The sequence below is a fragment of the Quercus robur genome, chromosome 2 (genome assembly GCF_932294415.1).
Source record: "Quercus robur chromosome 2, dhQueRobu3.1, whole genome shotgun sequence".
In the NCBI taxonomy this organism is placed as follows: Eukaryota; Viridiplantae; Streptophyta; class Magnoliopsida; order Fagales; family Fagaceae; genus Quercus; species Quercus robur.
In genome coordinates, this window is record NC_065535.1 from 60895040 (window position 1) to 60912155 (window position 17116).

The 17116-nt window shown below is 33.4% G+C and overlaps 1 protein-coding gene across 16 annotated transcripts in view; it reads left to right on the forward strand.

The window, feature by feature from the left end:
• The window catches only part of LOC126714336 (calcium-transporting ATPase 8, plasma membrane-type-like), a 73946-nt gene that overhangs the window by 32188 nt on the left and 24642 nt on the right, over positions 1-17116 (forward strand). For 6 of the 16 annotated variants that reach the window (XM_050414433.1, XM_050414435.1, XM_050414449.1 and 3 more), the window contains exons 5-11: positions 1058-1119; positions 3711-3850; positions 10482-10627; positions 13334-13464; positions 14119-14287; positions 15447-15563; positions 15656-15695. In XM_050414433.1, coding sequence (XP_050270390.1) covers positions 14123-14287; positions 15447-15563; positions 15656-15695 — 322 coding nt within the window. In that variant the 5' untranslated portion in view covers positions 1058-1119; positions 3711-3850; positions 10482-10627; positions 13334-13464; positions 14119-14122. Of the gene's footprint in view, positions 1-989; positions 1120-3710; positions 3851-10481; positions 10628-13333; positions 13465-13867; positions 14288-15446; positions 15564-15655; positions 15696-17116 lie in introns of those variants that run through there. The other 10 variants (XM_050414439.1, XM_050414440.1, XM_050414442.1 and 7 more) reach the window with 8 other exon arrangements.

The following is a 17116-nucleotide window of genomic DNA, read 5'->3' on the forward strand; positions in this document are numbered from 1 at the left end:
TGGTTACTTTGATTAATTTAATTCCCTTTAGAGTTGTACCAGTACCACGATGAATTTTCTTTACTTGCTGGATGGGTTTGCGCTTTCGTTGTAAAAGATTTGTTTATGAATGAGAAAGCGGGGATTTAGGAGGTGTTTGAATTGTAAGTATTTCAAAACTCTAAGCTAAAAACACGTGACTCAGAAACATAATTCAATTCTCAAAACTTTATCTCACTGAAAACCCAAAACTGTTAGATGCGTGTGGGTATTCTCGTTGTTTATTTTTTTTAATGTTTGTAGTGTATATATGCGCGGCTTTAACCGTTTAACGATGCTCGATCAGTATTACTTTTCGAAGACTCTGCAAGCTGTAACAATGTTTTTGGTGGGAATAGGAAGGCAAGAATATAATAAGAACACTACTGCAAGTATTAATGCTTTTCACATGAATTTATGCCAGATTGTCGATGAGACAGTTGGCAAAAATGCGTGCATGTCTCCACGTATACTCTTTTTTTTTTTTCACAAAAATGCTTCTTTAGGGCTTGTTTGATAGAAGAGTTTAAGTAATATTGTTTGGTTATTTTTAATATACATATGAGTAAAAAAGTGTGTAGAAATGTGTGTGATGTTATTTAAAATATGAAAATAATAGTTAGAGTTGAGCTATCAAACAGGCCGGCATTTTTCTTGTCGCAAAGCTTTTCATCTTCCACTTTTCCAAAAAAAAAAAGAAAAGAAATCATCTTCCACTGAAGATTAATTATCTCAGTCATCTCTCTCTTTTTTTTTTTTGTTGAAGAAATGCATTCATCTCAAAGTAAATCTTGATAATCAGCAGTACTATATATATATATATATATATATATATATATGTCTTCTAATCTTCTCTCATTTAATAATTAGCACGATGAATCCACTGATCATTTATAGTTTTTAATCTCATTTAAAGTGCGGATCAATATATGGGATCTTTTCAAATACATCTTTTTGATGCATATATGAAGATTTTAAAGAAGAAAATATACATATTGGAGGAAGAGGCATCTCATAAGCTCGATTTTTGGCGATGCAGGGGTTATTGTGATTTTTCTTTCAACACCCAAGATAATCTATTCGAGCAACTGAAAGCTAAAGGTATGTATCTCAGTGGACTTTTCATGCACTTTTATTTCATTAGAAAGTTTGTGAGTTGCCATAGATATTTGGTCTGAATATTAATCGTCCAAGTATGATTTTACTTTTCGCCAAAACATGACGGAAAAGGAAATATTGCTTCTTCCCCCAATTGCTCCCTCCCTCTATCTGGGTTACTATATTCAATTTCCGCCGGAATTTGTTTAATTATTATTTATTGCTTAAAGTTAAATGTTTATTTTTTGGTTATATAATTACAAATTTTTAGATAATCAGAATCTTTCAATTAAAAATTTCAAGTTTAGGAAATTTCAATTTAAACTTTTTTTTTCTTAATATGAAATTATACCCAGAATAAAGCAAAACATTCACGCACGATTGCTTATTTTTCTATAGATTTCAGAGTTTTAATTCTTTCGGCTATAAATGAAATTGCCCTCATTCATTATTCCCAAATTCGTTGACCAAACGGGTTTTGGTATTCACTGTTCAGCCACATTTATGATTTTGAGTGCAATCCAGTCCAGTCTCTTATATGAAAATCAGATCCGTTTGGTATGTGTTTAAACTTTAAATATATGTTTTCAGTTTTTAAACAATATTACACGTATTTTCACACACTTTTTTATCTACACATATTTAAAAAAAAAAAATACAAACAATAACGTTACTAGAACAACCTTACAAATAACCTCTCAATTTCCATAAAATATCCATAAAATATCAGTTGTGAAAGGTGAATAGTGATCAATATTATAGTTTTAAAACTCAGAACAATCAAAATACCAAAAATAGGTTCGGTTTCTAATTGAACGGGCAGTTTTCATAGTTTTTACTAGACTGATTTAGTGTACAATTTCTGGTTCAACCAGCCGGTAAGGTCCGGTTTTTAAAAACCATGATCAATACTAATCTATCTATATTCCACCACTGTATAATGTATATGATAATAAGTTGATAACTTGGGTGCATATGGTCACATGATTAAATGCCAGAAACATAGGCGAATGGTATAAAATCATGATCTATGGGAAACAGTAGTGAATTGGCTAGGTTTGAGTGACAATACCACTGCATGCATGATCGGACTCTAGGGCCTAGTATGCATGTCGCCTAGAGTATATGGTCCTTTTTGATAAGCTGTTGATTGATCATGATACAGTGGTACGTGCTTGTTAAGTTTTGAATCAATTATAACTTAGCAGTTTTAATTTGATTAAGTTAATTTCTGATACGTACGTACAATGATATTAAGAATAAGCTTTAAAATATTGAAAACTCATCGAAGAGTTCTATCTAAAACAACTTCTTATTTATGATAATCCCATTAATCTCATTGAAAGCAAGCAAAATCGGGTAGACCATGATTGATATCTTTTTTCCTGCCCAAGAAAGAAAACCCTCCCTTTCAGTCTGAACTCGTTTGCAGTTTCCACACTCTAAAGTCTTCAATTTAACAAATGTCATCTGCATCAGCTGTGTCATGATAGCTACACTACCACGAATTCCTTGTGACTATTTGTTTTTTTTTTTTTTTAAAAAAACCCAACTCAACACGCATCCCCCACCGCCTTAATTTTCTGCAACACACCAGCCATGTGTGGTGATGATAGTGTCAAAGATATCATGCATAGTGCATGTTGTACATCTGTCATTGCTTGCTTCACTGGATCCACCAATCAGGCCGTGACTCTCAACAATACCACCGAAAGGATTCGAAAATTTCGCACTCGGTCCCCACCATACTCCCATTTTAGGAAAATATCCTTTTCTACGTTTAAATCGAATCACTATTAGTTATTGTCATGTACAATACATGATAACGAAAGAATAACGCATTTTGTATTCTTTTTTAAAACACACACAAGGAAAAAGGAAGGAAGTTTCGTAGAAGAGTAACTTTGAATCACTGTTAGTCATTGTCGTGTGCAATACATGATAACGAAAGAATAACGCGTTTTGTATTTTTTTTTTAAAACACACAAGGAAAAGGGAAGGAAGTTTAACTTTGAATCACTATTAGTCATTGTCGTGTGCAATACATGATAACGAAAGAATAACGCGTTTTGTATTCTTTTTTAAAACACACACAAGGAAAATGGAAGAAACTAGGAAGAAAGTTTTGTATAAGAGTAACTTTGATTGCATAAGGGGCAAGAAATTAACAGAAGAAAGTAAAATAATTTTCTCTTTTTATTTTTTTATTACCTTTTAATTCTTTTTAATTCAAAAAGCCTTTAGATATTATTAATGGGATGGCCTAAGCCACGTATTAAGGGTTTTCAAAAGAAAAAGATGCGTACAAATTTGTATTTTTGTTTTTTTTTGTTTATAAAAAAAATATGAATTTTGTTAATAGATCCCTTAAGGGAATTCTTTTAAAAAATGCTTTAAGACACTTTTTATATGAAAAAAAAATTACTTTTTTTTTCTTCTTTTCATATTAAAATTTTCCAAAAATAGTCCATTTAAGAAATATTTTTAGACATTCATTAACAATTTTCTTAATATATATATATAAATTTTACCTTAACATGTAAAAACAAAATATGTAAATAACCCTTTAACTTTTTTTTTACTGCTTCCAACAGTAGATTGCAGTGGAAGAAGAAGACTAGACGAAAAGGTCAAGTGGAAGTAGAAGGGAAACAGCAGCAGAAGGATTTAAACAGCATTTGGCTACTGTTTTTTTCTTTTCCGGGAAGAAAATTTGAAAAACAAAACCGATCAGGTAAGGCTTGCTGAACTACTATTCTCTCCGTATACTGGCTTTTTTTTTTTTTTTTTTGGGATAAACAGTAACTTTCATTAACAAACTAAAAAGCCTCTATAGAAGAGGATACAAAACGGTCATACATTGTGCCCCGGCATCTAATCTAATAAGCAACTCCACCTCAGGAGGAGGGTGGATAAAAACAACAAAATCTTGGTCCAAAAGAGCACCTCGCCTAGCTAAATTGTCTGCGCACTTATTGGCCTCTCTGAAGCATAGCATAAATTTGACATTAGGAATTTTCTTCAGGCCCTCTTTGCAATCAGCTACTAGCGAATCTAAGCTGTTAAACTTACTAGTCTCTTTCCTCACTAAATCAATTACCACCTTGGCATCCACCTCTATTTCCGCTGCTGGAAGCTTGAGAGCAATGCAAAATCGAATGCCATCACGTAAAGCCCACAGTTCTGCAGCAACACTAGTCGTGATACCAATGGCTCGGGCATACCCTTTCACCCACTCACCCTTCTCATTTGGGATCAGCCCTCCTCCACCAGCCAAACCTGGGTTGCCCTTTGATGAACCATCCGAATTTAATTTGAACTAATTACTCGGGGGTTCAGCCACCTAACCTGGATTTTATTTCTAATAGTATTCTGCTTCCCATTGCTAACCAAATAGGCTACCTCTGCTGCTCTAGCCGAAGTTTCATCTAGAAGATTTCGTTGCGGCCCTGTTCTGCCAAACACAACGCTATTTCGTTGGAGCCAAAGAATCCACACTGCCATAGGAAAAAAATAGTTCCCCACTCCATATCAGGAATAGCGCTAATCAGAGAGCTGCTGCAGTTTATTTTCAGCCAATCAACTAGAGGCACTCTATAAAAGATATTCGACGACATCAAGGAGTTCCAAAAACACTTGGCTTTGGGGCAGTCTCTTAAAGCATGGATAATGGTCTCTGGCTCGGTGTTACAAACAGGGCAGGGCAGGGCAGGTCGGTGGAATTCCCATCCCCCTCTCATTAAGGGTTGTTTTCACAGGAATGCTATAATGGCAGCATTGCCATAGAACTTTGGGAAGGGATAAAATCTTCCACACCCAAGCACCCGGAAAAGAAGCTCTGCTCAAATCTTCATCCTTTTTCACTGCCAATTGGTATGCTTCTTGGGTTCTAAAACCTCTCCTCTGCTTGAGATATTTTTTGGAAAGGACTCTGACCCAAAGGGAGGATTTTTCAGAATTAAATCTCCAGTTAGGCTTTGCTAATAGAGCAGTGTTTTTCGGTTTTGCCGCTTGAATCCCAAGACCCCCTTCTTCTTTAGGTTTTGTAAGTATACTTGCTTTTAGAAGAATATAAACTGAGTGCCATTTGAGGAGTAAATGCGTCTTTCTTCTTAGTTCCAACCCTTGACAATTCTAGGCATGGAAAGTATACAATAACATACATAGACTCCTAGTCCTAGGATGATTGATGCAAAATGATATGCATCCAAATTAGTCAAAAAGAGTATGCCCCACACAAGATAGGAAGTATCAAAGCAGAGGACATGCAAAATGATACTCAATTCTTGGAATCCTTCTTCAACCATACAACTTGAGTCTTGGGTTGTGAAAGTGGGGAGGAATTGGTCCTAGAGTGCCTATGAGCTAATCGAGAGGCATTTTTATTCCTCTAAAATTGAGTTAAAAAACTAAGATCTCTTAACAGCTCACCAGGTAGAGGCACATGATTTAGTGCTCTAGACTAAGTTAATTTTAAAAAAATTGGGACAAGTGTGTTACGCAGAACCATAATGGTGGAAAAAAATGAGTTGTCTTAGGACTGCTTTGCTTTCTAGGTGAACATTTAACTAGAAAGGGAGTTAACTTAGACCTAAGCCTAAATAATTTGGTCGAATATGCCCAACAACGCCATGACGGTGACAGGTAAACACAAACTTATTTATTTGGTTGCCTAGGAGGGGATCTAGACATGGATTTATAACTTGAATTTCATTTATAGAGCATTACCAGTGTCTACCCTAGCTAAATTGGCATTTTTGTTTCACTTTTATCAGTTGGGGGTACAAACATAGATTTTTCCTTAGAAGTAGGGGACTCTGAGGTTGATGGGTTAGATGGTCTTTCCTAAATATATTATAAGCCAAACCTATCAAAACTAGGCTTTTAAGAGTTAAGTACTTCATCAAGTTTAGCACTAAACAAACTCTCCAATTTTGTCCCAAACAAATCAAGTTCTCTAAACTTTTTATCTAATCCACATGAGAGACATTTTGATTATTATACCAATGTCTCGTTTTCATGTTGAACCCCTTTTATATCTTTAATAAATTAATAGCTGTCCTAGATGTTTTAGGAAGTTTCATGAATTCTTTAAAGAAAGCTTATTATAGGTTGCTTGAAGGTCAACATCATCATCTAATCCCTACTTACAAGATTCAGCATGGTTTTTTTAATTGGAAACTAAGTGTCCGTTTGGTTTGGACGTTTTCCTGGTGTTTGTGTTTTGGGCATGGGACCCACGCTACAGTAAACGTGTCCTTTTTTTTCACGCGTTTCAGAGTGATGCGGCTATTGTGAACAGTAACCGCAAATGTTGACTTTCTACTGTGAACAGTGATCCGTGCACTGTTTATAGATCCACAAATTCCACTTTTCAGTAACTTTTTCATTAAAAATGGGTCTCATGGCACTATTCACACATTTAAAAAATATTTTGCTACAGTGTTTTCAGTTTCAGCAAAAATAAGCTCAATCCAAACAAATCCTAAGCTAGTATAACTGTATAAGCTCAAAATTCGTCTTTCTCATTAGTACAATTTTTAGGCTCTTTATTGAGGATTACCTTCAGGGTTTTACACTTTGAATCTTTTAAAATTAGCTTAGTCTACGTGAACGTGTCCAAAACCCAATAACCCATGGCGTTGAATAGCTTGAGTACTTTTATTCTTCTTTTTTATTTTTAGGCTAAATGGTAAAATACACTTCTAAAGTTTGGGTGCTTGAATTTTACACCCAGAAGTTTTAAAATTTGAATTTTATGCCTTGAAGTTTTGGAAAAGTAAAATCAAAATTTTAAAACTTCAAAATGTAAAATCCTAACACCTTAAACTTTAGGGGGTAAAATCTAAATTCTGAAACTTTAGAGTATAAAATCTAAACACTCCCAAACTTTAAGGGTGTAGTTTGCAATTTAGCCTTATTTTTATAGTCTTTCCAAGTTATGTATTTATCCATGACAATAAGAAACAAGGATCACACTCAAAAAATTAATAGCTAGTCAAAATGTACCCCCAAAGCTTTGACGACAAATTTAGAGGATAAGTAGTTTAGACCCCAAATCAATTATGCAGCGGAATTTTCAATTTATTACCAATTAACCAAATCAATCTTGCATCACTTTCCAATGTATGAGCTCCTTGGAAATGACCTTAACACAGAGAAATAGAGTAGCTAACATTAAAGGCTAGGGCACTAAAAAAAAATCCTCGAATGGTAGCAGACTCTGTAATTTAGAAAAACAAGTGCTCTCAGCTCTCAATTTTGTATCTACATAAAAGACACTAAGAAACACCACTAAAACCCCACTGTAGCAATTATCCTTGTCTGATAATCTATTTTGGATTTGCTAGGCATCTTATGAAGGATTGCTTTGGAATTACTTTGGAAATGTGTTCGCATCCTTTAGTTGACCTTAGGGACCACCCTTTTCCATATACTGTCCTGACTTAGCTCGAATCTAAAAAGGCCTGTCTTCATCCTCCAGCCATTAGATTAAGCGTGCTTTGGATTGGAACTAGATCCTCAAATCGAGCAGTCTTCTGCTAGTAATTCCTTTCCCTCAATACACTAGAAACTTTTTATCAAAAGAACTGACTGCATCAAAAACAGAATTAGGAATTTTTCCTAGAAATTTTTTCTATAGAGTAGTCATTAATAAACTTAAATTATATAAAATTTGATAATAAAAAAAACCTTAAATATATATTGACATTAAAAAAAAACACACACACACATACAAATACATGAAATTTTACAATTTCCTTCTACAAGGTTTCAAAATTTAAAATCGTTACATAATAGTTTCATTATCAATGTTGCAATTACAAAACCAAAGAGAGCAAAGCTGCCAGCACTACCGAAGAGAACTCACGGTATCTGGCATTGTTTTTAGGAAATTGAAGTTGGGTATTATTTTTATGGAATGAGTTGAAGAAGTTACAAATTTGAATGATTAAGAGTTTTGATATATTAGAAGTTTTGTTGTTGTTTGGGCTATTTTTATTGTTATTTGAGCTACTTTTTATCATTGTTGTCTGAGCTTCATTTTATATAAATAAATAAATATATATATATATATATATAAGAGGTTAAGGATTATATTTGGGAGCCGATATTAATTTTGGAGTAGTGCTAAGAACAACAAAAAGCTATAACAATTTCACAACATTCCCAAATTGTTATGCCATATCATTAAAAAAAATTAAATTTGAGATTGTGGTGAGCCAATGTTTGAGTTAGCATGCTAATTTAAGAATGTTATAAAATTATTATGGTTTTTTGTTGTGTCGTTAGCTTTATTCTTATTTTTGTTGAACCCAAAATTTTAGAATTCTCATGTTTAATATTTTTTTTAGGTTAAACAAAACAAGTCAATTACGTGTATGTGTATTTATTTATTTTTGCAAGTCTAAGGCCCTGTTTGGTTGTATGGTTTAAACACATATTTTCACATTTTAAACAACTTTATACATATTTTAACACACTTTTTCACTCATATATATATAAAAAATACTAAAAAAACATTATTCAAACTCCTCTACCAAACAGACCCTAAATGTTCTGTCGAGTGTCGACAATCTGGTGTTCGTATGAACATCTTGAACATTCTATCGAGTGTCGACAATGTGGTGTTCGTATGAACATCTTGAACATTCTGCCGACAATGTGGAGCCCCACGGCTGTGGTCGACACAAAATGCCATGAGGGTGCCTCCAAATATGTCAAAGAAGGACGATTTTCTAATCCTAATAACAAACTTTATTAAAGGCGAGTTGACACAAATACATGCCATTGTGGGATTTTGTTGGATTCATATGGTTCATGCGGCTTACTTCGGAGCCACGTGGCATGCATGTGTGCTTGGGAATAAGCCCATGGGTTGGCTATTCGATGAGATGATCAAGGCCCAAGGGAAACCCTTATTATAAGATACAGGATGTCGGTTTAGGCATTTTGGCCCACTAAAATACAAAAGCAGGATGTCGGTTTAGGCATTTTGGATACAACTGAAAACTGAAAAACACTGTAATAAAATAATTTTTAAATATGTGAATAGTATCGTAGGACCCATTTTTAATGAAAAAGTTGCTGAAAAGTGAAATTTGTGGGTCCGTGAACAGTACACGATGTGCTGTGATTGACTGAAACAAATTGGAAAAGTTAAAATTTGCGGTTACTGTTTATTAAACAGTATATAAACAGTAACCGCAGCACTCAAAAAGCTCAAAAACACGTGAAAAAAAAAAAAAAAAAAGGGAAAACGCAGACGCAAACGCCCTATCCAAACGTAGCCTGGGTATGAAATCTCAAATGGAAATTTCGGGTCCGTTTGGATTGAGCTTATTGTTGCTGAAACTGAAAACTGAAAACACTGTAGTAAAATAATTTTTAAATGTGTAAATAGTATCGTGAGACCTATTTTTAATATTTTTTAATATATGAACAGTAACAGCACAGTGTGTGAACAGTTCATTTACTGTTCATAATAGTGAAATTTGTCTCCCAAAGTCAACAAAAGCGGGCAAAAAAAAAAAAAAGAAGAGAAAACGCGAACTGGAAAAACGCAGATGCAGCGGACGCGGAGCCCAAACGCTCACTTCGTGTTTCATAGCCATTTTTTTTGAAGAGAAGTAGAGAACATACGTAGGGTTTAAATCCCCGCTTTCTCATTCATAAACAAATCTTTTACAACGAAAGCGCAAACCCATCCAGCAAGTAAAGAAAATTCATCGTGGTACAACTCTAAAGGGAATTAAATTAATCAAAGTAACCTCATCTGGGCAAAACCTTTTTTTGAGAAAATCTTCACCTGTTTACCATTTTACGTACTACTGTTGCTTCTCTTTCGGTGTATACCTTGCGTGAATAGAATAAAGGCAAGGCATGGAAAGAAAGGAAGAAGAAATTCTACCGATGTAGGTATAGTTGATGCGTGTGGGTATTCTAGTTGTTTATTTTTATTTTTATTTTTTATGTCTGTAGTGTATGTGTGGCTTTAACAGGAAGACAAGAATATATGAACACTACTGCTAGTATTAATGCTTTTCACATGAATTTATGTCAGATTGTCAATGAGACAATTGACAAAAATGCATGTCTCCACGTATACTCTTTTCTTTTCACAAAAATCTTATCGCAAAGCTTTTCATCTTCCACTTTCCCCCCAAAAAAAAAGTGTTTGTTGAAGAAATGCATTCATCTCAAAGTAAATCTTAATAATCAGCAGTACTATAGATGTCTTCTAATCTTCTCTCATTTAATAATTAGCACGATGAATCCACTCATTTATAGTTTTTAATCTCATTTAAAGTGCGGATCAATATATGGGATCTTCTCAAATACATCTTTTTGATGCATATATGAAGATTTTAAAGAAGAAAATATACATATTGGAGTTGGACTGATAGAGGAAGAGGCATCTCATAAGCTCGATTTTTGGTGATGAAGGGGTTATTGTGATTTTTCCTTCCAACACCCAGGATAATCTATTCGAGCAACTGAAAGCTAAAAGGTATGTATCTCAGTGGACTTTTCATGCACTTTTATTTCATTAGAAAGTTTGTCAGTTGCCATAGATATTTGGTCTGAATATTAATCGTCCAAGTATGATTTTACTTTTCACCAAAACATGACCGAAAGGAAATATTGCTTCTTCCCCCACTTGCTCCCTCCCTCTCTCTGGGTTACTGGCTATATTCAATTTCCACCGGAATTTGTTTAATTATTATTTATTGCTTAAAGGTAAATGCTTTGTTTTTTTTTTTTTGGTTATATAATTACAAATTTTTAGATAATCAGAATCTTTCAATTAAAAATTTCAAGTTTAGGAAATTTCAATTTAAACTATTTTTTTTTCTTAAGATGAAATTATACCCCGAAGAAAGCAAAGCATTCACGCACGATTACTTATTTTTCTATAGATTTCAGAGTTTTGGGGTGTTTAAGTAATATTTTTTGGATCTTATTGATATATATATAAATGAAAAAGTGTGTAGAAATGTTTGTAAGTATGTTTAAAATGTTCGAAAGATTGCTTGAAATGCCCTACCAAACTGCCTTTTAATATTTCAGTTATAAATGAAATTGCTCTAGTTCATTATTCCCAAATTCCTTAAATTCTCTCGGCTATAAAAGAAATTGCTCTAATTCATTATTGCCAAATTCGTTGACCAAACGGGTTTGGTATTCACTGTTCACTGTTCAGCCACATTTATGATTTTGGGTGCAATCCAGTCCAGTCCCTTGTATGAAAATCAATTCCCATAAAATATCAGTTGTGAAAGATGAATAGTTATCTATATAGTTTTAAAAATCTGAACAGTCAAAATACCAAAAATAGGTTCGGTTTCTGATTGAACGGGCAGTTTTCATAGTTTTTACTAGGCCGGTTCAGTGTACAATTTCTGGTTCAACCGGCCGATAAGGTCCGGTATTTAAAAACCATGATCGATACCAATCTATCTGTATTCCACCACTCTATATGATAATAAGTTGATAACTTGGGTGCATATGGTCACATGATTAAATGCCAGAAACATAGGTGAATGGTATAAAATCATGGTCTATGGAAACAGTAGGCACTTAGCCAAAAGTTAATTCGCTAGGTTTGACCGTTTGAGTGATAATACTACTGCATGCATGATCGGACTCACTCTAGTGCTTAGTATGCATGTAGCCTAGAGTATATGCATGGTCGTTTTTGATAAGCTGTTGATCGATTGTGATACAGTACGTACTTGTTAAGTTTATTTCTGATACGTACAATGATATTAAGAATAAGCTTTGAAAAATTGAAAACTCATTGAAGAGTTCTATCTAAAACAACTTCTTGATTATAATAATCCCATTAATCTCATTGAAAGCAAAATCGGGTAGACCATGATTGATAACTTTTTCACTGCCCAAGAAAGAAAACCCTCCCTTTCAGCCTGAACTCGTTTGCAGTTACCACACTCTAAAGTCTTCAATTTAACAAGTGTCATCTGCATCAGCTGTGTCATGATAGCTACACTACCACGTATTCCTTGTGACTGTTGGTTTGAAAAAGAAAACCCAACTAAACATGCATTCCCCACCGTCTTTTCTGCAACACACCAGCCATGTGTGTGGTGATGATAGTATCATGCATATTGCATGTTGTACATCTGTCATTACTTGCCTTACTGGTTCCACCAATCAGGCTGTGACTCAACAATATGACCGAAAGGATTCGAAAATTTCGCCCTCGGTCCCCACCACTGCACTTCACTTCCATTTTTGGAAAATATCCTTTTCCACATTTAAATCAGATCACCATTAGTCATTTCCACATTTAAATCAAATCACCATTAGTCAATAGTCATTATTATGTGCAATACATAATAACAAAAGAATAACGCATTTTTTTTTTTTTTTTTTTTTTTTTTTTTTTTTTTTTTTTTTTTTTTTACTGCCTTTTTAAACACGCACAAGAAAGAAGGGGGAAGTTTCGCATAAGAGGAACTTTGATTGCGTAAGGAGCAAGAAATTAATCTTAGAAAGTAAAATAATTTTCTTTTTTTCTTTTTTTTATTACCTTTTAATTCTTTTAAATTTAAAAAGCCTTTAGATATTATTAATGGGATGGCCTAAGCCACGTATAAGGGTTTTCAAGAGAAAAAGACGGGTATAATTTTTTTTTTTTTAAAATATGATAGATCCCTTAAGGGAATTCTTTTAAAAAATGCTTTTAAGACACTTTTTATATGAAAAGAAAAGAAAAACTGATTTTTTTTATATTTATCATAATATTAAAATTCTTCTAAAATAGTTTATTAATAATTGTTTTAAGAATTATTTTAGTGACATTAGAACTAATAATAAGTAATAAATATAATAATAATTTTGATTACTAGAAACATATACGTTATAATTTTATTTTTGAGACATTACTTTTTTTTTAAGATAGGCAAATTTTAAAAAATAAATTATATTAACGGGTATTCTTAAGGTAATTATTAAAAATTATTTTAAAAAAAATTTAACATAATTTTTATAAAAAATAGAAAAAATTGCCAAAATATTAATTTTTTTCTTTCCTTATTAAAATTTTCCAAAAATAATTCACTACCAAATATTTTTAGATATCCATTAACAATTTTCTTAATATATATATATATATATATATAAATAACCTTTTAACTATATATATATATATATATAAATAACCTTTTAACTTCTTATTTTTTACTGCTTACAGCAGTAGATTGCAGAGGAAGAAGAAGACTAGACGTAAAGGTCAAGTGGAAGTAGAAGGGAAACAGCAGCAGAAAATTTGGCTACTGGTTTTTTCTTTTTCGGGAAGAAAATTTGAAAAACAAAAAAGATCAGGTAAGGCTAGGTGAACTACTATTGACTCTGTATACTTGCTTTTATGGCTTGTTTTATGGTCTGTTTTTATGGCTTGTTTTATGGTCTGTTTGGATAGAGCAGAAAAAGAGAGAAATAAAGAAAAATTAGTTAAAAATAAATTAATTTTATGTTAAATCTATCCTACTCTACTTCTCTCTCACTCGTCTAAACGGATCATTAGTGTCCTTATATTTTTGCCTTTTAGTGTTTGTACAGCCTTTTCAAATCACACTTATTATTATTATTATTATTATTATTAAGCAATTTCAAACCGACATTAGCTTTATTGATTTTGAATATAATATAATATTTTCTTTTGGAGGAAAACCAACCACGTTTTCCTATAAAAAGGGTGCAGCACCGGGGCCCATTTTTTCTTTTTTTTTTTCTTTTTTTTCTTTGGAACCCTAATCTCTGTTTGGCGAGGGAGAAAGTGCAAACACAGCGAGTGAAAAACTGGGTAGAATAAATATATATTTCAGATTTGAGAGAGAGTGTGTTTTACTGTTTGTTTGAATATTCGATTTCGCATAGTGATAGTGAATCAGTGGTAGTGAAGTGATGAGTGTGATGTATGAGTGGTGAAAAGAGAGTGAAGTGAGAAATCTGACGGTGCCATCTCTCCTGCGACAGTGACATGAGTTTCTTTAAGGGCTCGCCGTACCGCCGGCACACCAACAACAACGACGTTGAGGCCGGCGGAGGAAGCCGTGCCGATGAAGACGAAGAGTCGTCGTCTTCGAATCCTTTCAATATTACCAGCACTAAGAATGCCTCCATCGAGCGTCTCCGAAAATGGAGGGTACGTTTTTTTTTTCTCAACTCTATTTCTATTTTTGGCCAATCTTGTATTTGAAATTGGAATTGTGCACTTTTTCAATTGCTTTGTGTTACTATATTTTGAGGCCAATTAATGTAACTGGCAAAATAAATGTTTATTTGATTCACCAGGAAAGTTCTGAACAAAAATAGTGTGTTTGTGTTTATAGTAATGTTTTTAATTAACTTTTTGTTATATCATGCTTATTTAGGAAACATTAATCAGTATTAGTAGTAATCTTGATGGATTACCCAGTAACTGGTGCCTGTATAAGAGTATAGTGAGGATTGTTGTACGGTATGCTATGCAATGTTCAACTAATCTAAGTGAAGTTCTCTTAGTTAGCCAGATGCTTATATATGCAGCAAATAAGATTTCATTTATGGCAAGAAGCAAACAAATATGTCTGAGTAATAATCAAATTAGCATCTAAAATCAAGGTTGTAATTATATAGTGCATCATACTGAGTATTTTCATTTCCAAGTAGCAGCTGATCTTTTTCATAAATTTCTTTATGTAATCTTACTGTATTCTAGCAGTAATGGCAAGTTTGACTCTGTGTCTTATATTTCTTTATATTTAGTGGGTGTTAAGTGAATTTTCTGTTGGTTGCTGAATTTACTGTGTCTTGATTAGAAGACAGTGCTCCTTAACACTTGGGCTACTCAACTTAATGTACTAGCAAATAAGTGTTTGTTGATTCACTAGGAAAGTTTTGAACAAAAAAAGTGTGTTTGTGTTTATGGTAATGTTTTTAACAAACTTTTTGTTATATCGTGCTTCTTTAGGAAACATTAATCAGTATTAGTAGCAAACAAGATTTCATTTTTGGAAAGAAGCAAACAAATATGTTTGAGAAATACTCAAATTAGCATAAAAAATTATGGTTGTAATTATATAGTGCATCATACTGAGTATTTTCATTTCCAAGTTGCAGCTTATCTTTTTCATAAATTTCTTTATGTAATCTTACTGTATTTGGGCAGTAATGGCAAGTTTGACTCTGTATTTTATCTTTCTTTATATTTAGTGGGTGTTAAGTGAATTTTCTGTTGGTTGCTGAATTTACTGTGTCTTGATTAGAAGACGATGCTCCTTAACATTTGGGCTACTTACTCAACCTTTTTTTTTTCATCGTAGCAAGCGGCACTTGTGCTAAATGCTTCTCGTCGATTTCGTTACACCTTGGACCTGAAAAGGGAAGAAGAGAAGCAGCAACTGATTAGGAAAGTTAGAGTAAATATTGAAGCCATACGGGTAATATATTTCCTCAAACTTGATTTTCTTGTACGATGTTTAGTGTTTACAGGTGTATTGTATCTTTGAATTTATGAAATTGGCTGTATTAGGCTGCACATCGTTTCAAGGCGGCTGGGGAACAAAGGAATGGTAAATCTACTTATGTCCTTTCTTGTTCTTTATTTATAGCAGTTATTATATTATCAAATCTGAATGCTACTTGTTTTGGCTTTATAGTGTCTGTCCCTTCCCTCTAGTTATTCCTTTCCTTTTGCTACCACAGTTTCTCTTATCTGCATTAATCTTTTGGTTTTTCCTTTTTTTGTTTGTGTTTGAGGTTTGCTTTTAGGAAAGATTTTATAGTTTTATTTCTAATACTAATTATGCCATCTTGGTTTCTGTCAGCTGTTTTTTATTTCTTAATAAATCACTGATCCATAACTTGTTGCTCAGAAGAATTATTAAATTTCTCTGTCTTGTTCTTGCTGGTCTTGTTCTTAATAAATCACTGATCCATAACAGTTATTTTACTTCTTTAGCATAAATTGTGGCAAAAGGGTCATGACGAACGACTAGTACAGTCTGGCTTATGTGTTAGGCAGTCAATCTAATGGAATAATTGAGACTAAAAAATGGAATCCAGTGGACATAGTTTGCTTTAATTGCTTGGATTTGGCTTCAAAAATCCTTTCTTTCTAATTTGTCTCACAATTTTTGTTTGCATAATCGGCTGGAGAGCATTTATTTTTTGATAAGTAATAAGAATTTAATGATATAGAAATGAGGACTCTATGTTCATGATGGTGAACACAAAGTATCTAAAACAATTAAAATCAAATCAAAAGAGAAACTAATAGAATGTTGGAAATGCAGTGTGTAAACCCCAAATCCAAGAAAAATCAAACAGGGTCTGGATTAGCAAGGACTTCAAATGCTCAAAAGGTCTCTTAACATCCTCAAAAATTGTAGCTGTTTTGTTCCATCCCCACTAACCACATTAGACATGCAAGCACTAAATTCCAAACATCCGAGAAATGCTTCCCCAATCAATTTTGCCAACCAAACAGAAGATAGATGACCCTCTCCAGTATCACCCACTGAATCCCAAACATCTAAAACACTACACTCCACAATGGACGAGCAACCTCACAATGAAGCAAGAGATGATCCACCTATTCCCCACAATAACAACACATACAACAACGATTGACTAGGGAAAAATTCCTCTTAACAAGATTATCAGTTGTGAGAATTTGATCCCACAGTGCTGTCCACTGAAAGAAAGACACCCTGTTTGGGGCCTTAACACACCAAATGGTCTTCCAAGGGAAATAAATAGTGAGGGTAGCACAAATAGAATTATGAAGACCTTAACCTATGAAGCTGTGGTTACTAGTTCAAATTCCTTTCCCCTCTCATTTGGGCCAAACCTTATAATTTTTTTTTTAAAAAAAAATTCATGCCAATTTGTTTGTTTTGTTTTGTTTTTTCCCACCAGTCTGTGTCGTTGAGGGCCTTCTATAGGTTTATTGTTGGAGACCGTTTCTTTCTTCAGGACAACAACCTTGTTT